Below are 18573 nucleotides of genomic sequence, written 5' to 3' on the forward strand. Positions count from 1 at the left end.
CTGTGACTTGAATCTTCTTTGCTGTCCTCGTGTTAATTTATTTGGTTGTTGAAGCCCTAATCTCAACCATCTTTACTCCACTTCATTCCATTTGATTAATTCTTTGTTCTCATCACAAGCCCTGTTCTGGACCGCTTTTGTTGTCAGCTAACCGCTACCCATGAACTTCATGATGTTCAAATAGAGTACATGATCTTTCCTTTCAGCGCAAGCAGTGTTGTGCTTCCTGGACTCAGTCATAGCTCACAAGTTCCCCCCCAACTGGATCTGCTCCCTGCTGCTTGGATTTCACATCCCCACCTTTTTAGCACTGGCACTACAGACATGACTGTGCATTTGCTCCAGCAGTTCACAAAGGTGTGAGGATACAGCAGTTGGCCTTCATATTAGCAACTTCTTGAAGCAGTTTTATGCCTCAACATACGGCAGGCGATACTGCTCTTGCCGCTTGTTACATCGTTTGGCTACAATCGCAAGGTAAAGCACCAGCAGAATGAGCCAGTAGCAGGCATACAGTATCGTCCCCGATATCAACAAGACCTTTTCGGATTCGCTCAACGGCTGTTGCGTTTCACAGTAAATTGTATACACCACGCCTCCGAGCAGCACCATCGTCCACACTGTCACAGGGACAGCCCCGATCAGGTTGACCACAAGCTTCCTGCGGCCTGAAGTTCCCCAGCCTGCTTTGTTGATTGTGAGCAAGGCAAATATTTTGGCAGGGAGTAAGCTCGACATGTAGAGCAGAGAATAGAGCGACATGAAGATCATGACCAGGCTACCACGCAAGAAACAGGCGTAGGTGGCCTTCAGCATCCCAACCAGCTGGACGGTCAACAGGAAGAGCAAGATGTTCCACAGCCTTCCACGGTAGAAGAGATGGATGACTGTGGCGACCAAGAAGAACGGGAAGAAACCAGTGACCACAGACTCATAGGTCATCCAGAGGCTGTGCTTGTGAAACCACAAAGCATTATAAAGCCACTCGCGGAAGTACGACTTACTCCAGCGAGTCTGCTGGTTGAGCCAACGCAGGTACTGGGTTGGCGTTTCAGTCTGACACTGTGATCGGGCTGTATATTTTGTCTTGTAGCCGAAGCTTAGCACTCGGTTGGTGAGGTGACGGTCATCGCCGAAGCTGCACTTGGAGCCCAGGAAGGTTTGATGGTACCAAGCCTCTAGGAAGCGCTGGAGAAGGCAGTTTCTGTACATTCCCAGAGGGCCGCTGATACACTGGACGCATCCAAAGTAGGACTGGCAGGCACGCTCAATGTTAAAGGCCATCCAGTAGCGTACACTGCTGAGGAAGGAGATCCAGGAGTCATACTTGTTCAGGATCTGTGAAAGGAAAAGAACTGCATGTTCATCCGTTGCCAAGAGAGATTTTTGTGTTGAACTCTGACTCATGTTCTACCTGTACATCTCCGCCTACTCCTCCTACTGTCGTATCTTCCTCGAAGATCTTCAGCATCTCAATGGTACATGCTGGGTCCAGAACTGTGTCCGAGTCACACACCTGGAAAAGGCACAAGCACATGCTAAGGACAGATGCCTAAATCTTTGCGGCCCATGACCTTATCCATTAGCTTGAGAACAAAAGACGTAAAACAGATGGCATTTGGCCGTTGTTAATTCAAGTATGCCAGGCATTTATTTACTGTACCACTGTTCAGAGTATCCTAGGTGGTTCTGCCCTACAGTATGTTCCGTAGATAGGGCACTACAAAATATATATATTATATATGTTACTTTTGTTATTTGTATTGCAATTTTATTGGCAAGACTGCATCATTCTTATACAATATAATATTGTTTTTATTCTTTAAATCATGTTCGAAATAACGATTCATTCAATACCGTACTATGGTATTTCTATGATGAAGAATCACATTACAATTTTTTTTACTGTTTAACAGGGGTCGGGAACAGATTAATGGCTTTTTTCTTTTTTTACTGTTTTAAAGGGGAAAAGTTTATTTGAGACAATGATTTGAAAATTTAAAAATGAGATGAGAATGCTTTGAGGTATACTACGAACGTGGTCAAAGAATAAATGATCCGAGTATCTCAAGTGATCATTGTATACGATATAGCCTCCTGGATGATTTGATATTTATTTCAGTCCTTACCAACCAGAATCATATCATCAAGACTCTTATTAGTGTGTGGTCCTTACCTGCACATAATCCACAGTGTCCCCCAGCGCTTTAAAAGCTGTATACATGACTTCTCTCTTCCCTCCCCACTCCTGCATGATGCAGGAAAAGCGGCAACTTCTGACCAGCCGAGTCACCCGTAATGCTTCCTCCATGTGAACTGTGCTCCCTCTGACTCCACCTCTGACTCCAACTCCGACTCCACCGCTTCCATCGCTGTGATAGTTTCCCTTCCACACCATGCTGCCCGCTTGGTCAGCCCCACCCATCACCTCCTGGAAAATGTCCATCATGTAACGGTCTTCTGGTCTGTTTCCATCCACCACCAGCACTACTTTTAATCCTGGGAAAGAAATCCGTCTGATACTCCGCAGACACTTCCTTAAGTAGTCTGGGTCCTCCTGGTAGGCGGCGATGCAGAGGGCCACAGTTCGGCGGAGATGTTGAGGGTGAGTGGGGATCTTCATCTGCCGATGCTCCAGAAAGGCAAAAAGGCTCTGGAGGAGAAGGTGGAGGGAGAGGAAAGCGCCATAGAGGCCGAAGGACAGGTGGTGCTGCTCAGTTTGAATAAACTGGTAACCTGCAAAGCACAAGAACAAAGTTAACTCAAATAAGTACTTGGAAATAAATGACCGCTATAAAGATGCTAAACCTGTGATGTAGGCCAGCAGGATGGTGAAGAGGACCACCGCTGCAAAAACGGTGGTGACCACGATGTTCACCGCATTTCTGCAGCAAGAGGTCATCTGAAGGGGCATCGCAATAAGATTAGGATCAGCACGTAAATGCAGCGCAGCAGAAGATGGAAAGAAATAGCGATGACTCGAGAAAACTGTTTTCAGCGGAGCATGAATTTGTGATTTCTGTCACAGTTCGTGCTTTGACATTAGCGGTACATACAGTATGCGAGTCTTTTGGAAAGCTTGAAAGGTGTCATGAATTGACTCAAATGCGATTTCCTGGGTTTTTTTTCCCCCATCAGCTGAAAACACATCATTAGCCTCTGGATGACATCATGAATACACAGGGAAAAAACATGAACGTTGAACGTCACAGCCTGGAAACGAAATAAATTCATCACGGACACTTACTATACTACGCAGTTGATTACTTTTAGCGCCCTTGGGAAGAGTTTCACTTTGTAGACTGAAGAGCAACTTGGAGTTGGACTTTCTACCTAAAGATTTCTCAGATTGGAGGATCCATTTGGTAATAGTAGTAGGTACAATAAGAACAATCACTCCTAATATATCTTCAGTACAACTTAAACAAATCCCAACATAAAATTCCAGTCCTGCCACTGCCAATTTGATTACCACTATTACGATGTGAGCAGTCCCAGAGCTCATTCAATTTCCACATTCAATAAATATAGAGCATTTACATTAATTGTCATGATTCAACTTGGGGAGTATAGGGTTGCGGGACTAAAGCTTGCTATGTATATAAAAATGGAGGTGTTTGTTGGAGGAATGCCAGTATGATTTTTGAGCATTGGCCATTTTGTAGCGATGGAAATTGGCCCCATCAAGTAAAACACTTCATGGATGCACAGCCTCAGTGTTGTATCTTTCATCTTCCTCCATCCTGTCCCTCGCCAGATGTCCCCTTAGTCAAGCATCTAGCACTCCCTCTTTAGCCTGTCCTCATGAGAATATAGTAGGACTTTGTACAAACTGTAATGCACCATTTTGAAAAATGGTAGCTTACATGGAGGCTACTTCTGAAAGAAAAAAAAAATGGTTGCGCAATATATAGAGTCTAACATGAGTGTTTTTTCATATGAAATTCTCACGAGAATATCCCTGATCCTTTGTTGCCTGGAGGGGTTATAAAGCTGATTAAAGGTCAGTCTGGGTGTGGCTGGTGCTCAGAACCGGCGTACCTGGAGCTACAATTCCATCCTTTCATTCCTAACATTTCCTCCTAACCAACCCCCATCAAAACCTCCCCACCAGACCTTGACAGCAGACACAACCCGATTTATTTATCTCATTACGCTCAGCTCTGAGAGGCCCGTGTACACATGTACAGCTTATTGAGATGACATAAAATAAAATAGATACTGTATATGAGCACTGTTTAGGGGGTAAAATATTCTAATGTAGCTGGTGGGAAAAAAAATCAATGTTAGAAAGCAAAAGATTTTTTTTTTATGAGAGCTTGACCCTCAAATTAATTCCTACAAGCTCCCCAAATCTGACTAAATTGGAGGTTGACCATCATCCTGGAACCGATTTTGCTTCAATGTGGAAGACTCTGATGTCATCCCCATTATTGCCCATATTTGCATTATACCAGATCTTAAAATTGGTGTTTGGCAAACTGATATTCCTTAACAGTCTTCTTTCTTTTCAATAGAAAATATGTATGTGTGTCACCAAATTGTTTCTACTTGTGTCCAAATATCATTCACAGATTTAAGCATGTTTTTCAGTCTAACTTTCCGAATGACAACCAATGACATCACCGTTCATTTGGAAGGCCCGCACCTCTGCAACCGCAATAGTTTACATCATTAAGATGAATTCCTGTCTGACAGGCTCAATTAAAACCGGACATATTTTGGAATTCAGATTATACTCAAACACACACACGCACATATGAGATGAATATGCATGTACTGCACCCAAACAAGTGCACCTACCCATGCACACACCACGGTTTCTCTACCCCACATTGCAAACACATTTGCCCCACAAACATGAACACACTCAGCTCTTTGTCCTGCATCTTCTAACTCAACTTTAATGTCGCTTCCTCAAGCTTTTAAAAACTTTTCCATTCAGTGTCAGTCCCTGAGAACATGTTTGCTCATGGATGAAGACTTTCATTCATTTCTTAACAACAAACCCTCACAATTGAATCCATCTAATTATGGCTTTAACACTAATCCTGAGTCCTGTTTGAATACTAAAGTTAAAAAAAGTGGGAGGGGGTGGGGGAATGGATCTTTTCTCCTCTCCCAGTGGGCATCAATTTACATTATAAGGACGCACCGCTGTCTCCTCGTAGTAGGAAATTGAATGCCTTCCTTACCTTCCTGATCCAGCAGACCCACCGGCCGTCTTTGTCTCCCCCCCAAAGATCTGTCCTCCCAGTCTGTGCGCCCAGCTGGGACGTCCTCTCCTTCCCTTAGCACAGCGCTCTCCTTGTTTGGTCCCCCTCCTTCCACCGGCTCACACTACATCTTTATTCCAGCGCACTCGCTCCATTCGCAGGATCCCAAAAATACAGCCGGCAGCCGAAACCACTGCGAGACCACTTCTGAGAGACAGCCCCCCACCGACCACCTCCTCCTCTTCTACCTCCACCCCCCTCCCCCTTCTGTCTCCCAGGACGTGCTCTCTGATGAAGCCCTTGAAGATTGGTCAGATCAGTCCAGCTCTTCTCCTAGTTTTCCATCCTGGCTGGCCCACTGGGAGGTCAAAGAGGTTAAGAAGGTTGAAGGTTACCCATGCTTCATCTCCAGCGCTCCAGCCGTCCTTGTGCCGCAATATCAGCTCCACTTCAAACCTCCAGTGCGCAGATGAGCCTCCATCTCTCTCCCCCTCGGTTGCACTATCGGCTCTTACCTCACGCCACCACCGTCCTGTCTTCGCCTCTCACTCTCCTCTTCCCCCTCCTGTACCTGTACACTGAAGCTCTACCTTGGCTTTCTCACTGCAATGCAGCCAGCGGAATCCAACAAGCCACGGGACTGTTTGGTTGCGTGGAGCCACCTCTCGCCTTCCCGCCGCCTGACTCAAAGCATCTATTATGACTTTATTTATTCTTCCCTCCCTCCTTCCCTCCCCTGCTCTGAGGCTTAGCTGCAGCTTCCATGACACAGACTGCCTGCATGCCTCAGTGGGATCGATATGAGGCTACTACTTAGATACTTCATTAAAATCCAGTAATAAATAGTGTGCACTTGTCTGTTAGGGAGATGAAGCAGAAAGGGTAGCTACTTAATATTCCTCCCTCTCACGCCTCTCTGCATGACCTTTAACTTGATGATTGGGGAACACATGGTGGGAGAGTCTTCTCCTGGAATAAAACAAAAAGTTTGATTGTCTTCGGGACAATCACAGGGAAAGAAATGAGACAAAACAATCGGACGGAGTAGGTAAAAACAGGCCCCTCGTGTGTGGGAACTGGATCGTCATTCCTCCAGTTAAAAGTTATACAGTCAAGGGATTCATAGCCTTGTTAAATTTTTAATCAAGGCGACATTTTAATCTTTTAACATGAAATGTTGCACAAAAAATTGTGTTATGGATCCACCCAGCCATTTTTTATACCACATGAATATGTCAAAAAATAATGGCTGGCTGTTTTTACTGTTCTCTCTAATAAAACTGGTGTGATACTGAAGCCAATATGCTTTTCTTTTTTAATGCTGTCACTCGTCTTTCTTAATAGCAAGAATCATAGGCGAAAAGCTTCTCATCACCTAAGAACATTTACAAAGATTAATCTTCCATCAACATTGACACAGTTCATAAAATATTTGGAATATGGAATGCGTGTTTGGATTAGGGTGTGAATGAAGGTGGTCAAGGGGCTTATTCATATCTTTTTATTCAGCTTGCAACTGTCTATAGTAAAGGTTTATCAAATCACAAAATAGCAGAAAAACAAGTAAAAGGTAAAATCCTTCCAGATTAAAGATAATCTACATTGTCAAACTATTTGCCTAATTACTACTTTAAAAAAAAATAAAATCTGCAATGCAGCAGTTTTTAAGAGTAAGTAATGAAAAACAAAACATGATCACTTGGTGGCTTGGTTTTGTCATGTTTAATAAATATTTTTCAAATGGTCCCTGGAGTCTTTAGTTTATGGAGTCCACAAAGAAAAAAGTTCAGACATCCTTGCTTGAACTGCAAAACGTTCCCTGTTCACCACCTTAGTACAAAATTGGGCAACATTTTGTTCATTCACGGAGAACATCTTAAAGGTCACCAATGTTAAATAAGGGGATTTTTTTCCACACTACTCAAATTATGCATTTATGGACATTAATTTGTGCATTGTTGGAAGCATAAAATGTTAAAACGTCTATCTAGCCAAACCCCAGATTGACTGCCTTTGACGTGTAAACTTGCCAATTACTATGGTGAAGGAGAATCTGATGGTGCTCCACTGCAAAGTTCAAACTTGGAAACTACTTTATTGATGCACAACAACCAATAGATGGCAGCAATGCACCATTTTGAATATGAAATCAACTCAAGAGTCCAATGGGGAGAAAAGGCTTCATTTTGTTCGACCACTTTTGTTCTAATGCTGATTATAAACGAATGGAAAATATCAGAATCAACCCCCCCCCACCTCCAATTGCACAACCCCTTGGTGAAAGGGGGGAGTCTATGTTGTATTTGTTCTTCACGAAATAATATATAATTCCAGAATAAACACATCTTTGATTAAGATGCCAGTTCCATGATATTCCTGGAGAGGCCTAAATCACTCAACAAAGAGATTTGTAAAGCACCTCACACCACTGCAATACCTTGACTCCGTATTAAAGAGAATATCCATGGAAACCAGGCTGGTCTGCCATGTTTGCCCTCTGAGGGGGAAGAGGGGGAGGTCATGCTTCATGCACTGTGCTGGAGGGATGAGAGGCATGATGAAGGACAAAAGAAGGAATGCCTCTTGAATCAGATCCTGTTCAAACCCCGAAGGTCATTTGGGTGTATTTATTTCGAGCCAACCACCCCTACCTTCTAATTCAGTCTATATGTATGACAATACTCCAAAATTAATTTCTAATGGATTACTTACATGATTTTCAAACAAAGTCGGCATCCAGTTGGAGAAACAAGACCAATTAGAATATTGTACAAAGGAATTGATTTGTTACAAACACAGTGGGGGTTGACGCCCCTCAAAGCCGGCCGGTTAAGCAGATCAATTCTCTTGTAGTCCTTTATGTCAAGTGAGGCGGACCATTTCTGGTACATACGGTGTCTTCAATCATTCCATGGGGAATTTATTCAAATCCAGCTTGAAATGTCCCATGTTAAATAGGGATAAGTCATGGAACCTGTGCTGATTTATTTTTAGTTTTTAAAATGTGTTACACATATCATGAATATTTGGTTTTGTTATGAGCACACTGTAACACAAACTAATACTATACACCATTTGATTTTGGGGGGACTGATTATTTGGGGTGTTCAACTTTACTACCTCTACGAGCCAAGAGATTTATGGTGACGCACAATGATTCTGTGGGGTCCTAAATATGTCACAGAGTTCACCATTGTGCTTGGGGGGGGGAAGAAAACGTAATACTGAGGGAAAAAAAAAAAATCCAAGTTTTACGGCAAGACAACTATCTTCTTCTCCAGCTTTTGTTTTGGGAAGATGAGGCTTCGCATAATGTCGTCCAGCTCCTCAAGAGCGAGCTGGGCATGAAGCACGGCGACCTCATCCGGGTCAGCTCGAACGACCCACTTAAGAGCTCGGTACAGGTCCAGCAGAACATCGCTGAGGACCTGGTGGACACAGAGAAATGCTAGATGTTACACTGGTAAAGTGACCCTGAAGCCGCATCCAATCTTTTTCACACTGAGATAATCCTCACATGACCCTTCGCCCTCCACAAGAGCGTCACCACCTGGCCTAACCTTTGTGGTGTGTTCTGCTGATATCTGTTCGCATGTCACCGGGTATCATTAAAGCATCTACAGATGGTGCACTGCAGCTGTTCGGTAATGACAGAGCCTGGTTTGAGAACAGCAGCGCAGCCCCACCTGAACATTTCTTTCTTTGGGTGGAGGTGTCAAGGGTCGGGGGTTGCACCACAAGAAGGTTTTAATGATGGGCCCCTACCATTGATTGAATAATAAAGAATGTAATGCTGCTGCTTATTTCAATGATTACCTAAGGCTAGCATAGTGGAATGGTTAGTACAGCTGTCTTGCATTTAGGAGTCAATGGGTTTAAAACTCAGCTAAAGCCTTTCGAGTGTGAGCAGTTTTTTTTTTCTTTTCTTTTTTTCAGATTACTCCAATTCCTCCCATATTCCAAAAAATGGACTGTAATGTTGGGTTGATTGAAAACTCTGACTGTCAAGTCAATTTTTTTCTTGACAATAATATGTCCTTTGCGCACCACTAGTTTTAACACGGTATTTTCATTAATATTGTGTTTGTGGAAAATGAATTACAGCAAAATCCTAAAAAGTGAATTTTGTTACTTTGTTCATATTCCACAAATGCAACAGTAATCAGAATACCATGTTTAGGCGAATGGAGTTGCACTGAACATGTTATTGTAAAGAACATATATGACTTGACTTCCCCTTTCAAGAAGAGTCAATTGACTATATATGGAAATCTGAGTGTAAATTTTCATTTGATTGACTGGGCATAGAAAATAGATGTATTGTATTGTATATATATTATAAACACACAGAAACGTTTATATTTTCTAACCTAAAGTTATCTTTGAAAAACAGTACAATGATCTGGGGATAGGATAAATGAACCTCCTCTTCTTACTTCAGCATAGGTCAACAAGAATACCACAAGATAGCTTTAGCGTGAGCACAAAACAGCAGACAGGTGAGTTTTTCCAGCAAATAATGAAGGGAAAGTACCCCCACCCCAAAATTTGCGAATAGGAAAATTTGGAAATTCATGTATGCAAGGGTTCACATTATTACTAGGTGTTAAGAATAATATTACCTGTGAAAACAGTAATGACCAACAGTGAGAAATTGCTTGATTGTTAAACGTGACGGGAGGGTCCCTCTGTGTCCTGGGCTTGGTGAGAAGCTGACATTAATCATTTCCTGCCATGGTATCAAAGAAAAAAGAATGCTTCTTTCCCCTGGAACATTTTCATCCAATTTTTGGAAGCATTAATATTAAATCTACGTATTCCCACTGCAATGTTCCTGACAGAATTTTAAAAATAGGAGCATTTTACTTGGAGGGAATGCAGTCAACTGTTTGCATTAGAAAATTTGCTGTGCGTGTTTGTACCTGGGTGGTTTTGTCACTGAGGCCTCGGAGCAGTAGGGTGATAACGTGAACAGCAGCTCTCCTCACCTCTGCTTCTTTCTCTGTCTTTATCAAGGCAGTAAGACAGGAGCTCATCTGAACAACACAAGTGGGACACATCACTGCGCTGATCAACAATAGCTTCATGAAATAAGGACATAAGAAGTTTGGATCCTGTCACTGTGGAAGCATTTGTAATAATGTTCAAAGCTACGATACTGTCATTTGTTGTTTCTACTTGCCTCCTGAGCCAGCGGACCCAGTGCATAGTCCAGTCTCTGGCACAGTTCTCCCAGATTAGAGAGACTGCTGGCACGGATGCTTTGGTCAGAGTCTCTGGTTCCTCTCAGGAACACCGACAGCAGGGGACGACCGATGTGGGGTGCCAACTCCCCTGCAGTAGCAGAAGGGGGGGGTCGAAGGTGATCACCTTTAACACTGCCTCAAACAGCAGTGCATATTCCATGCAAACTTGTGAACATTAACAGCTCATCTCAGAACACATACTAGAATTAAGTTCAGCTATTTTCCAACTCCATATCTCAGTAGATTGTCTGTGTAATGTTTGTAAAGGGTGCTGAATAAACTAAAAGTCCCAGGCAAGGCAAAAAAAAAGAGAGAGACTCTCTTGGTGAAAAGCAGCAAAACCAAAAAAGGGTAGGGAGCTGAACAGAATTTTTAGCCATCGGGTCACTTCTGGAGAGTTCTGCATGGAAAACAGGACAACATCGTAGGTTCTGGGGTGAATATTGTCTACCCAGAAAATGAATGAAATACAGTATGCCTCTGGACTAACATATATTCGAAACATTGTTTAATGACACTGTACTGAACGTAGCTCCAGAAAATAAGATTTAACCAGGAATATGAATGTTACATAACAAGAAATCATCCATACATGTGGGCCAAGGCTGAGCTAGAGCCTATGTATCAGATGAATTTGGGGCACTGGAGCCTGGTCGCCAGCCAATGGCAGGCCATATAAAAGTAGATAAAAACAACCGTGAATGCTCACATTCACGTTTTGTGGGAATAGGAGGAAGCAGGTGTACCAAGAGAAAACATCGACAAGCACAGTGATGACATAGCAACATGTCTTCCCCAAAAGAATGTTGGAGCTGGGATTCAAAACTTAAATCTCTGAGTTGTAAAGCAGACATGCAACCAGTAGGCAGCGTGCTGCCTTCATTAATCCATAATAATAACATATTACCTACCGGTTGTGAAACAATGATTCCGAAAATGGATAATGACACGCTGATGCTCACCCATAGCTCTGCTTGCCCTCATTAGGACTTCACCCATTTTAAGGCGAAATTCCAAGGAGTGGCCCTTATTGGATGTGGAGAGCGAGGAACCATGTTGAAAGTCTTTCAGGAGCCTTTCCAGAATTCTCTCAGGATAGAAATCAGCCAATGAAGCAAGTCCTGCAGACAGTATACAGTAAGTCTTTGTCTCAGGAATTAGCCGTACTCAAAGGCTTCTCCGCGACTATAACTTTATGAGCAGTTCACAATTGACAAAATATTACATTTACAGCCAGATCGTTAGATTACATTACCTTGAATGGCTGACAGGTAGACAAAGGAGTCCTCATGCTCCAAGTTTTCAAGGAAGAGCTGGGGAAAACAAATCAACTGCTTCAGTAATCACCACACAGCAGAAGACAGTTGGAGTTGAACTTACAGCAAGACAGACATCTAAATCAAAGATGATCAAAACTGGTAAAGAACAACAGGACTACAAAGGGAATAATTCAAAATGGAGCCCCAGGACGGTATAACGGTAACCCGGGGATATGGAAAAACATTCATAAAATGATACAAATACAAAAAAAAAAAAAAAATCAATATTGCGAGGTCCTGCTGTCCAGATAGACGGTTAATGGATGTCCAATATGACAGGGAGGGAACATCGATTAAAGAGAATGTGAAAGTAGTTCTTGTTCCTTTTATGCCAAGGCAAACTAACAAGTCCCAAGACATCACCAATGTTGCCATGGAGGAGCTGGCTCAAGTGATTCGTCCATGACACAATACACGCGCATACAAGCAATCGTGCTACAAGATACTGTGGAAACCTGCAGCGCCCAACAGACAAGTTATCTCCACTGTCCCTTTTGTTCAAAATGTATTCATTGCATTGACTGAAAATCAAGAACAACTTACAGTTAGGACTTTCTCCTGAGCTTGTACAATTTCTTGGTCTTTGGATCGCACCATTTGGGTCAAGTTCCTCAGGGCAAATGCTCTGGTTGGAACATCGGGGTGACACGCCTCGAGTAGCCAATCAGAAAAGGCCTTCGAGGAACGTGAACTTTCACCTGCCAAAGAGCCCTCAGAGGACGTTGATTGTTTGATATGGGATTGTTGAAGCGTGTTGTTGAGAGACAGAGGTGATGGAGGACAAGTCTGTGTTGTTTTAGTTTCAATCTTATTTTTTCTCATTGAAGGCAGATTGTTGTCATTGGGTGACACATGACAGTCTTTGGAACCTGGGAAGGCACCGCTAGTGAGGTTATCTGGTCGGTAGGCACCGTGAGTGGCAATGATTGCTCTTAAATTTGAAGCCAGTTCCTGGATGAACACCTCTGGGTGTTGCTGAGAAAGAGTTTCGAGCGGCCGGAGCAGTCTTGACATTGATGAGTAGACGTCAACAGTAAGCTGTGGATGTCACAGGAAATGGAAGCGGTTAGGCATGACTCACTTTGGTCTCGCTATGCATGATGTCCCCCGGGTGAGTGTAGTGTGGTAATTCTGAAGGTGGTAACCCTTTGCAACGTTTGGCAAGGTAAAAAAAAAATCTTCTAAATGACTTGCAATAAAACCATGCCCTCTAGCGGCCAACAGGAAACATCACATGTTGGAAATTTCAACACAATGGTGTTTATATTTCTAAATACACATGCTGTTTTGTACCTGGGGTCCGGAGAGCAGAGTTGCCACCAGGCCCATCCCCATACTCAGCGTTTGGTTTTCTATTGGGTTTTCAATAATAACACCATTTGCCTTCTCCAGAACAATGCATGCCCTCTGAAGCAGTGAGTCAATAAAATCAACCACCTAGAGAGAAGACAGAATGAAATCAAACATTGTCTTTGGAAAAATTCAACCTCTTAAATAACCACAGCATTGTGGAAATAAAACAGCAATGACTAGTTTAAAACCGTTAGTACCAAAGGTTTGTGGGAGAAAATGTATTATTATTTATTCCGCAATGTAATGCCAATGTATGAGTCATTTCGTAATCCGTCAGGCAACGTGTTAGCCCTACATTTCCAGCCAGACAAATATTTATTGTACTTATCACAAATACATTACCAAAACTGTAATACCTCTTCCCTTAATCTGCTTCAACTGAACATGAACAACTATTTTTTTTCAACAGCATGACTAAACATGGCCTGCTTTCATTATCTTGCGCTGAGCCTTAGCCAAACAAGAACATCCCTCCCTCCACTCAAAAAAAAATGTAATACATTTTGAGGGGGGGAAAAAAAAAAAAAAAATCTGACTGCATATGACGCGAAGCCTTGGATTATTAACGGCAGCAGAGAACATCCCTTGAGTGTACCAGATAATATTTGCTGTAATGTCTTATTTCACGGATGTGATCAATAACGTCATTGATCAATATGCAAATCAGGACATTACAAACTTTCACCGATTTTGCATTAAGTGCGGACTATCTGCCCATCTGGTCCATCCGATCAGATCTGTGTAAAGTCTAATTGATGTAACTAAAATTGCTTGTGTCATGATATGGCTCCAGAATGGTGAGCCTGCATGTAGTCGCATTTCTTAGGATTCCAAAGGATTGTGCTGGCACTCCACAGCAGGGATAATCTGGAGTTAGGCTCTTACAATGAAAATGTTTGAAGAAATTGCATGTGAAGGCTAAAAAAAAAAGACATCCAAAGGCTTCAAAGCAAACAAAAAATCTTTGTAATGAAAAATGAACGAGCATGAATCTTAACATCTCCGAATAATTTGGATTGTTCAGCATTCTAGAAGGTTGGAATGCACATTCTTCACAAACCTGTATGTTTTTTCTCAGCACAACCGTATGCTGAAGGGACTCCACCATAACGGCCAACAAGTGAAGCAAAGCCAATGCGTGGCTTTGCCTTGCAACACAACCCTGTTGCTGCTGCTCCAACTCCAAGAGAGTCATGGAGGCTATGTCCAATTGCTGTCCATCTTTCTCCTCTTCTTCTGCCGCCACTGCCGCCCAGCTTGTTAGCTCCTGCGGAAACCCCAAAGAAATGTTTTCAAAATGTACTGCCACTTGGTTACCAATAGGTGAAGTAAAACAGTGTCAAATATGTATTGTTCTGCATGAATGATATTTAACCACACAAGTAGCTGCCGGCCTGCAATCGATTGCTCACGTGCAGCAGGTCAAGGAAGAAATCTCCAGGGACATCACTGTCTTTGAGTTCAGCCAGCAGGTGCATCAGACATTCCAACCTCCACTGCTCCCCTGACAGCTTTTCATACAGCGCATCATCCTCATCACTGGGAGACAAACCATGGGAAAAATGATTCTATTATAGAGCTCTTTCGCAAAGACCATCATTGAACTGGATCCGTCACCTGCAGCCTTCTCTGCAGCTAAGTTGAACTCCACCATTGCTGCCAGGGGTGAAATGAAAGCCTGTTGCCACATCATTCTTCTGATCCTTCAAACCTGAGAGCTGCCTGAGTAGTGACAGGACCGCAGAGGTCTCAGCATGGCTCAGATACCACAGCAAAATATCCTGACACGGGCCTCTGTGGAGCAGAAAGAGCATTTATTCAATCAATGAACCATCAAAAAACATAAACCATGTGACATTGCTCTCATCTCTTATTGGTCAGTCGTGGGTGCAAAAATATAGACATAACCTTAATATCTATATGAACAATCTATTAGATTACGCTAGCTGGACTTCAAACATCACAATTTAGTTCCTGAGCCAACAATATTGGACAAAAAAAAAAAAAAAGCCTACCGTAGGTTGGAGACATTCTGCTTGGTGAAACAGAAGAGTGTGAAGACAACTGGAAGCACTTCTTCTAATGCGCCGAGAAGACGAGTCGAAGGACTGTTGCCCATAACCCAAATCTGACCATTAGAAATCCATTGAAAAAATACTGAGACACATGACATTGAAGTAGAAAATGCTTAACCCGATAAACTCATACATACTCAATATCGTGCATATCTGAGAGTGTGCATGGTTTGTCAGAATCAAACTCCATCAAAAACCAAAGACAACCTGCTTTTTTTCCTATTCAAAAATATTTCTTCTTATGAACACCATTGCGACCACTTTTAGAGGATCTCACCTTGTTAATGTCCTCTACACACCGTGTCATCTCCCATTCCTCCACAGCAACTTGGCCGTGAACATCATCTGGTGAAAAAAAAAAAACATACAGAACTTCATTTAATGGCATTTGGACCTTCTTCAGTCACACAATCTGGTGGGAATTTCTCTTTACGATTGAATGCATCATAGTCATTACTGGAAAACATACACACTTTTTAAACGTCTGAGTAACGCGTTTTGGGCATCACTGGCCATAACCATAGGTATGCAAGACTTAGTAAACATTTTATCTGCTGAATAGGAAATCTATTGCATACAGAAATGTGATTGTTACTAACCAGCAGCAGTGATGCAGTGATAGAGAGGACCCAACAGAGGAAGCAGCAAGTAGGGCTGAGCAAAACTGGTCTTGTCTTGTATCAGGTAGAGAGCTGTCCTGGTGGCCACACACTGAAACTGTTGGGCTGTGAAGGTGTCTTTGAGGTGCAGGAGCTCGAGGATCTACACCAATACAAACCAATGAAATACATGCAATTAGATGAGATCGTTTTATGAAAAATGATGTAAAGGGTTCAATTACAATTATAGCTTGATTAATGTGCTTTTTGATTATTTGGGGGGGGGGGGGTTACTTCATTTTTTTCATGCTTTTAGATTAGATGTTGGGCTTTTGGTCATGTGAAGCACATTGAGTTGCCCCTGTGTATAAAATGTGCTATACAAATCAAGTTGCCTTGCCTTGTCATGATGGTTCTGCACGAGACATTCTTTTAGTCCCATTATTATAGCTTTGTGTGTGTAAACTGACCTGAGAACAGACTTGCTCATAGTAAGCGTCGGCTGATGCAGACTGCTGCGGGCATGCTGTGAGAATCTTGGCAATCCCGTCACATTTCTTCCAGTCTGACTCACCTAGAGGACATGAGCAATATCACAAGAGATTTTTGTTTGACATTTCTGGGCTTCATCATCTGCCACTTGCCTACCTGTTCCTCCTTGCAGGATGGCTCTGACTACAGCTTGGACTCCATTTGGTTGCATCAGACGCTCAGACAGTAACTGACCACAAAGGCGCCTCAGCCAACCAGGAGCTGTCCTGCTTCTGGAACCACTGGACCTTGCTTCTGGACTCGACTTATCGGAGGGACATAAGATGACGGTACATTCAGCCTCTTTTCTACAGTCTGACTGTATTTGGGTCAAACTGTTTCATGTTTGTATTTTTTTTCCTTGTTTTATCTTTCCATGTTCTATACTGCATAGTCTCATCGAGGTCACGGGTGGGCTGATTTTGGGGGAAAAGGCAGGGTACATCTTGGACAGTTCGCCATTCAATCAAAAGGCACATAATGAACCCCAAATCTCAGAAGTTTCAATTCTATTTGATCAAGGCACAGAAAGAAGAAACATACCTGTTTGGCTCCACCTTGTAAAATAAGGAGCTCCTTGATCACGACTGGTTGATACACTTTTACCAGAAGACTTTGGAGAGCCTCTCGACTATTTCTACGTTCCTCTTCACTGAACTCCTATAGAGAAAAAATAAAATCTCAGCCGACACTATGCAAATAAACAATTGCACAAGTACAATATACATTCTAATAAAATCCACAACATTCAAAAAGGCTGCCTTGGTTGATATTTTTTAATTGGCCTTTAGAGAGAGGCATGAATTGAATTCCATTAACAGACAGCAGAAATAAACCAATTTGAGGATGCACTACCTGCATATCATTTGTGCTGCTTGTCTTGGACTTCTGCGGCTGATAGCCAAGCTGACAGAGTGCCGCCATCACATCTCCCAGGTGTCGGGTGAACACCAGTGTGGCAAGAGATGACAGTTCCGCTAAACGCAACAAGATAGTTGTCGTTGTGAGAAGCTGGTGTGGTGCTCTAACAGCACTATGAGGATTCACCATTTCTTCCACCATTGCGCCAAATGCAGACCTGTGACCCAGTGGCACACCGACTCCTGGAGCCAAAAATGGGCAGAGGCCAAAAGAAACCACAAACTGAAGGGCTGCCCCAACTGTTTTCTGTTGAGTGAAACTGAGGACGTCTGGTGGTAAGGGTGGAGCCATCTCAGGGGTGTGTAGTTTAGCAGAGGGAGCAGGTGTCTGCTTAAAAAGCTCGAGTTCAGCAGAGAGGTGGCGTGCTAAACTGAGCAGCAGAAGGAGACACTCCTGGACAAAGCTCCATATTACATCCTCTGTATCATTTAAGAACCAGTTTGCGTGAGCAATCACATCCTTCCTCAGTTCCTTCGCCTCCTGCAAACTGTGGTCACTGTGCAGCTGCTCCAGGAGAACTTCTCTGTTCGCCTGCAATGCTAACAAAAGCGCCTCCTCCTTTGAGGTTTGTGCATTACGTCCAGATGCCTCTGCAGACAAAAACAATACATTATCAATACATATCTGGATACGCAAATTAGTTTGACTCTTTATTAAAAAATGAATAATAGAAGCGATACGAATCCTACTTCCTTGTCGACCACAGACTCTATAACTACCTAAATAATGTACAGAAGCGGAGATGTACCGGAGTCAAATTCCTTGTTTGGCATGCTCAAACTTTGATTTGATTTGTAAAGTGCTGAATCATGAGTGAGTCCAGTTTTATAAATTGGGCTAAAAAACGACACAAGGGCTCAAGTTTGACGACTACAACGAGTTAAAGGACATTAAAATTGAAGTTATATACACAGAAAATGCATTTCGCCACTTGGAAGTATTTCATAGTTTTAGACAACTCATGCCACATTTGGACAGTTACGAGACAAAACCGCGAAAAATTGTTAACCACTTACCACCAGCAGGTTTCGTAAGCACATTCAACGCCGAGATTATTGCCGTAGTCATTTTGTCATCAAATGGATATCCAACGTGAATAATTCCTTATTTTACTGCATGTCTAGTTTTAATCGTTAGCCAACTTGTTAATTAAAAACATGTTACTGTCGCTTAAATTTTACGTCACAACGCATTGTACGTAGGTTGCGTTCAGGAACGGTAGGAAGAAAAAGAGTGGAAACTCCACCAGCAAGCAATGTTACTTCTGTACTGTAATGTAAAATGACCAGACAATTTTGTGTAACTTATGTTTA

At 42.6% G+C, this 18573-nt stretch overlaps 2 protein-coding genes across 4 annotated transcripts; both read right to left on the reverse strand.

Moving 5' to 3' along the window:
• Positions 1-102: 102 nt before the first annotated feature.
• On the reverse strand, positions 103-5915 carry has3 (hyaluronan synthase 3). 3 transcript variants are annotated; one of them, XM_037255259.1, is made up of 5 exons: positions 5196-5915; positions 2809-2902; positions 2177-2736; positions 1415-1516; positions 103-1338 (listed from the first exon to the last, which is right to left on the reverse strand). In XM_037255259.1, exons 2-5 carry the CDS (start codon positions 2900-2902, stop codon positions 409-411), a joined length of 1686 nt encoding a protein of 561 aa, XP_037111154.1. In that variant the 5' UTR covers positions 5196-5915; the 3' UTR covers positions 103-408. The 3 variants fall into 3 exon arrangements, with proteins under 3 accessions (XP_037111154.1, XP_037111155.1, XP_037111153.1); XM_037255260.1 differs by lacking the exon at positions 5196-5915 and having other exon boundaries at positions 103-887; positions 1005-1338; positions 2809-2914; XM_037255258.1 differs by lacking the exon at positions 5196-5915 and having other exon boundaries at positions 2809-2914.
• A 612-nt stretch (positions 5916-6527) lies between these two features.
• Positions 6528-18452, reverse strand: tango6 (transport and golgi organization 6 homolog (Drosophila)). Its single transcript, XM_037254887.1, has 19 exons — positions 18277-18452; positions 17195-17850; positions 16883-16999; positions 16457-16604; positions 16279-16382; positions 15809-15971; positions 15487-15554; positions 15150-15262; positions 14752-14928; positions 14547-14673; positions 14195-14401; positions 13075-13218; positions 12325-12819; positions 11718-11775; positions 11425-11583; positions 10399-10550; positions 10139-10252; positions 8453-8644; positions 6528-8358 (listed from the first exon to the last, which is right to left on the reverse strand). Exons 1-18 carry the CDS (start codon positions 18326-18328, stop codon positions 8468-8470), a joined length of 3231 nt encoding a protein of 1076 aa, XP_037110782.1. The 5' UTR covers positions 18329-18452; the 3' UTR covers positions 6528-8358; positions 8453-8467.
• Positions 18453-18573: the final 121 nt, after the last annotated feature.

Source organism: Syngnathus acus, chromosome 6 (assembly GCF_901709675.1).
Source record: "Syngnathus acus chromosome 6, fSynAcu1.2, whole genome shotgun sequence".
NCBI classification, from domain to species: domain Eukaryota; kingdom Metazoa; phylum Chordata; class Actinopteri; order Syngnathiformes; family Syngnathidae; genus Syngnathus; species Syngnathus acus.